Source organism: Hemitrygon akajei, unplaced genomic scaffold (genome assembly GCF_048418815.1).
Source record: "Hemitrygon akajei unplaced genomic scaffold, sHemAka1.3 Scf000089, whole genome shotgun sequence".
Lineage (NCBI taxonomy): Eukaryota > Metazoa > Chordata > Chondrichthyes > Myliobatiformes > Dasyatidae > Hemitrygon > Hemitrygon akajei.
In genome coordinates, this window is record NW_027331975.1 from 518,295 (window position 1) to 524,263 (window position 5,969).

At 45.6% G+C, this 5,969-nt stretch overlaps 1 protein-coding gene across 1 annotated transcript; it reads left to right on the forward strand.

The window, feature by feature from the left end:
* Positions 1-3,768: 3,768 nt before the first annotated feature.
* On the forward strand, positions 3,769-5,685 carry LOC140722784 (uncharacterized). The gene has a single exon (XM_073037453.1). It carries the CDS (start codon positions 3,769-3,771, stop codon positions 5,578-5,580), a length of 1,812 nt encoding a protein of 603 aa, XP_072893554.1. The 3' UTR covers positions 5,581-5,685.
* Positions 5,686-5,969: the final 284 nt, after the last annotated feature.

The window sequence follows — 5,969 nt, forward strand, 5'->3', positions numbered from 1 at the left end:
GCACTCTCAAAATTTCTGCTTTGAAGACCTCCCACTTACCAATCACATCCGTGCTAGAGAACAACTTGTCCCAATCTACGCATTTTAGATCCTTTCTCATTTCTTCAAATTTGGCTCTTTTTCCAGTTTATAACTTCATCCCGAGGACCAGATCTATCTTTACCAATGATCAAGTTGAAACTAATGATGTTATGATCACTGGAACCAAAGTGTTCCCCTACACACACTTCCGTCACCTGCCCTAACTCATTTCCTAATAGGAGATCTAATATTACTTCCTCCCTGATTGGTATATCTATATATTGTTTTAGAAAACTTTGCTGAACACATTTCACAAACTCTAACCCATCTAGACCTTTAACAGCATGGGAGTCCCAATCAATGTGTGGGATTCTCTACTTCTTATGTGTTCTCTTGCATTTCTTATGCTCCATAAGAAACTGCCTGCCTATCCCTGTTATGCAAATCTATTCATTTTGTGCTTCACCAGGGTCTCAATATCTCTTGAAATCCAAGTTTCCCTACAGTTTCTATCTTTACCTTTTATTCTGACAAGCACATACCCGCTTTGTACTTTCAAGATTTTAATTTGAAGGTCTCCCATTTACCAAGCACACCTTTGTCATAAAGCAGCCTGTCCCAGTCCACAGTTGCCAGATCCTAGTGTCATTATTCTAGGTGTTGATCCATGCCCTGAACACATCCACCTTTCCTACGCTGCACCTTGTATTGTAATATTCAGGGTTCAGCATATTCACTGCACCATGCTCAACGTTTTCATTCCTGACTTTGTCTGAGGACTGAACAACAACTGTCTCCACAACCTGTCCACTCTCTGTTCTGTAATTCAGACTCCCATTCCCCCTGCAATGTAGTTTACCCCCACTTACCCCACCTCCCAGCATACAGCTCTATCACCCCTTTGGCTTTCCTCTCCCAGATCAATAAAAAGGACGTTCAGACAATGTACAGGCAGATAGGAATAAATGGGGCACTTATGAACTACATGAAATTCAAGTGAACTCTTATGAAAGAAATAAAAGAAGGAATGAGGTTGTCCCAGCAGACAAGGTGAAGGAGAATCCTCATGGATTCTGCAGATATGTTAAGAGCAAAAAGATTGCAAGGGAAAAATTATTCCTCTGGAAAATCAGAATGGTAATCCATATGAGGAGATAAAATAGATGTGGGAGAGTTTTTCCGCATCCGGATTTACACAGGAGATGGACAAAGAGTCTGTAGATGTGAGGCAAAGCTGCATGAACTTCATGGACCCTGTACAGATTAAAGAGGTGGAGGCATTTGCTGTCTTAAGGCAAATTTGTGTGGATCTATCCCCAGGGCCTGACAGGGTGTTCCCTGTGACCCTGCGGAAGACAAGTGCAGAAATTGTGGCGGCCTAAGCACAGATATTTAAATCATCCTTAGTGACAGGTGAGGTACTGGAGGATTGGAGGACAGCCAATGTTGTTCTGCTGTTCAAGAAAGACTCTAAAAGTAATCTATGAAATTGTACATTGGTGAGCTTGATATCAGTAGTGGGAAAGTTATAGGAAAGTATATGCAGGAACCTGATAAAAGTATTTGGATAGATGTGGACTGATTAAAGATAGACAGCATGGCTTTGTGCATGGTAGGTCATGTCTAACCAATCTTATAGAGTCTCTCGAGGAAGTTATCAAGAAAGTAGATGAAGGCAAGGCAGTAGATGTTGTCTACATGGACGTTAGCAAGGCACTTGACAAAGTCTCATATAGGAGGTTGGTCAAGAAGGTTCAGTTACTCAGCATTCAAGATGAGATAGTAAATTGGATGAGACACTGGCTTTGGGAGAAGCCAGAGTGTGGTAGGAGATGGTTTTCTCTCTGATCAGAGGCCAGGGACTAGTGGTGAGCCATAGGGATCAGTGCTGGATCTGATGTTGTTTGTCATCTATATCAAGAATCTTGATAATGGTGTGTTTGACTGGATCAGCAGATTTGTAGATGACACCAAGGTTGGTGGTGTAGTGGACAGTGAGGAAGACTATCATGGCTTGCAGTGCGAACTGGACCAGCTGGGAAAGTGGTTTGAGAAATAGAAAATGGAATTTAATGCAGACCAGTATGAGTTGTTGCACTTTGGTATGACCTACCAAGGGAGCTCTCTCACAGTGACTTGTCAGGCACGGAAGAGTTTTGTAGAAGAAAGAGACCTGGGAATACAAGTTCTTAATTCACTGAAACTGGTAACATAGTTAGATAGTAATGGAAAAAAATTCAGCCCATTGGCCTTCATGAACCAAAGTACTGAAATCAGTAAATGGATGTTATGTTGACTTGTAGAAGACATTGGTGAGGCCTAATTTGGAGTATTGTGTGCAGTTTTGTTCACGTACCTACATGAAAGATGTAAAAGAGGTTGAAAAAGTTCAGAGAAAATTCACAAGGATGTTGCCAGGTCTAGAAGACTTGGGTTATTAGGAAAGATTGAACAGGTCAGGACTTTATTCCTTGGAATGTAGTAGAATTGAGAGAAGATTTGATGTAGGTGTGCCAAAATTATGAGGGTTATACATGGGGTAAATGGAAGATTTTTCATTTTTCAAAAATGGCTTTTCCCACTGAGATTGGGTGGAACGAGAACCAGAGGCCATGGATTAAGGGTGAAAGGTGAAACATTAAGGTGAACATGAGGGGATACTTCTTCAAACAGACGATCATCCAGGTGTGGAATGAGCAGACAACCTAACTGGTGCATGCGTGCTCAATTTCAACATATAAGAGGACTGTATAGGTACCTGGATGGTAGGGGTATGGGAGTAGAGAGCTTAAATAGATGCATACAAACTAGATGGAACAAAGGGCCTGTTTCTGTGTTGTACCTTTCTATGACTCTGTGACAAGAACATGAAATAATACTATTATTCATTTAATTCATTTTATCAGCTGTGCAGACCAACCATTCATCCAGGCAGGAAATCTTCAGATGGCTTTAAAACTGTTGGAACTTTAAATTGACAGCACGTAAAAGAAAATCCCAGCTGCATGTCAAAAAAGTCTAATTACGGGAAAGTGTTTCAGTTACTGTGGCGCCAGGAACCCATGCAGCTCAGTGGGAAATGGGGATACCAAATGAGAGAGTCAAACTTAGCCACGTCATGAGTTGCAGATGGCAGAAATGCCCCATTCTAATAGAGACAGGAAGGACATCAGACAGTCTGACGGACATTCCAGATACCAGCACTGTGCCCAGTCAGGAGATGATTTCTCTGTCCAACTTGGGCTGATCCTCACTGTAACAGTGTGATGACAGATCACACCTTGGCAACTAAAGTGATCTCATCTGAAATGTTGTTCTACACCCATTGATGGATTTTGTAAATCTTTTTACAGGTTAAAAACGAGAAGAATTTGTCTCCAGGAATCTCAAACACGGCACGCCAATTTTGCTGTCTCTATCTAGATATTTATAAAGTGGAGTCGACCGTCCTTCCTGCTCAGACTGTGGGGAGGGATTCATTCGGTCATCTGACCAACTGGCACGCCCGTCATTTTCCACAGGAGAAAGACCGTTCACCTGCTCACTCAGCGGGAATGGATTCACTCGGTCACCTCAATTGAAGCTACATCAGCAAATTCACACTGGGCAAGGACATTCACCTGCTCTGTGTGTGAGAGGGGATTCAGTCGGTCATCCCACCTGTGGACACACTAGTCAGTTTCAATTGGGCAGAGGCTGGTCATCTGCTGAATTTTTGGGGAACGATTTACTCGGTCATCTCACCTAATGGCTCTCCAGCGAGTTCACTCTGGAGAGCAGCCGTTCACCTGCTCGGTCAGTGGGAAGGTATTCACTAAATCAACTCCCCTACTGAGACATCAGTCAACTGACGCTGGCGAGCGGCCATTCACCTGCTTAGACTGTGGGAAGGGATTGACTTTGTCATCACACCTACTGACACACCAGTCAGTTCACACTGGGGAGAAGCCGATCATCTGCTCAGTCTGTGGGAAGGGATTCACTCAGTCATCAAAACTAGAGAGTCATCAGCGAGTTCACACTGGGGAGAAGCCGTTCACCTGCTCGGACTGTGGGAAGAGATTCACTCACTCATCCACCCTAGTGAGTCATCAGCGAGTTCACACTGGGGAGAGGCCATTCACCTGCTCGGCTTGTGGGAAGGGATTCACTCAGTCATCCAACCTACAGCGTCATCAGCGAGTTCACACTGGTGCAAGGCCGTTCATCTGCTCAGACTGTGGGAAGAGATTCACTCTTTCATACAAACTGCAGAGACATCAGCGAGTTCACACTGGGGAGAAGCCGTTCACCTGCTTAGTCTGTGGGAAGAGATTCACTCAGTCATCCAACCTACAGCGTCATCACCGAGTTCACACTAGGGAGAAGCCGTTCACCTGCTCAGAATGTGGGAAGGGATTCACACAACTATCCCACCTACTGAGTCATCAGCGAGTTCACAATGGGGAGAAGCCGTTCACCTGCTCAGAATGTGGGAAGGGATTCACTCACGCATCCCATCTACAGAGACACCAGCGAGTTCACACTGGGGAGAAGCCGTTCACCTGCTCCGTCTGTGGGAAGGGGTTCAATCGGTCATCCACCCTAAAGATTCATCAGCGAGTTCACACTGGAGAGAGGCCGTTCACCTGCTCAGAATGTGGGAAGAGATTCACTCTGTCATGCAACCTACAGACACACCAACGAGTTCACACTGGCGAGAAGCCGTTCACATGCTCCATCTGTGGGAAGAGATTCACTAAGTCATCCAACTTACTGGTACATCATCGAGCTCACACTGGTGAGAAGCCGTTCACCTGCTCAGAATGTGGGAAGAGATTCGCTGAGTCATCCCAACTACAGAGTCATCAGCGAGTTCACACCGGGGAGAGGCCATTCACCTGCTCCGTCTGTGGGAAGAGATTCACTGAGTCATCCAACCTACAGCGTCATCAGCGAGTTCACACTGGGGAGAAGCCGTTCACCTGCTCAGTCTGTGGGAAGAGATTCACTCAGTCATCCCGCCTACAGAGTCACCAGCGAGTTCACACTGGGGAGAAGCCATTCACCTGCTCCGTCTGTGGTAAGAGATTCACTAAGTCATTCAACTTACTGGTACATCATCGAGTTCACACTGGGAAGAAGCCATTCACCTGCTCAGAATGTGGGAAGGGATTCACTCAGTCATCCCACCTACAGAGACATCAGCGAGTTCACACTGGGGAGAGGCCATTCACTTGCTCGGACTGTGGGAAGGGATTCACTCAGTCATCCAGCCTACAGAGACATCAGCGAGTTCACACTGGGTTGAGGCCATTCACCTGCTCAGAATGTGGGAAGAGTTTCAGTGAGTCATCCCACCTACAGAGTCATCAGCGAGTTCACACTGGGGAGAAGCCGTTCACCTGCTCAGAATGTGGGAAGAGATTCACTCAGACATCCCACCTACAGAGACATCAGCGAGTTCACACTGGGGAGAGGCCATTCACCTGCTCAGTCTGTGGGAAGGGATTCATTCAGTCATCCAGCCTTCAGAGTCATCAGCGAGTTCACACTGGGGAGAGGCCGTTCAGCTGCTAAGAATATGGGAACGGATTCATTCAGTCATCCCAACTGCTGGCTCATCAGTCAGTTCACAATGGGGAGTAGTCGTTGTTAAGTATCCCTAGGTTTCGTTTGCGGTGGACTGTTATTTTATGAGACAGAGAGAGAGAGAGAGAGAGAGAGAGAGAGAGAGAGAGAGAGAGAGAGAGAGAGAGAGAGAGAGAGAGAGAGAGAGAGAGAGAGAGAGAGAGATTAAGAAGGCGAATCAGTCTGACTCGCAGTTTGTTTAGTTTTAACCGAGGACACAGACACTCAGAGTCAGCCAGAAACGAAGGAGGAGAAATGGAACAGCTGAAACAAAGGAACTAGTCGCCAAGGGTCACTATTTGTGACTTTCCTATGCCCACAAGGGTGGGTTAATTATC

Bases quoted from the DNA above. Each gene is read 5' to 3' on its own strand.
- LOC140722784 (XM_073037453.1), top strand. From the start codon at position 3,769: ATGGCTCTCCAGCGAGTTCACTCTGGAGAGCAGCCGTTCACCTGCTCG.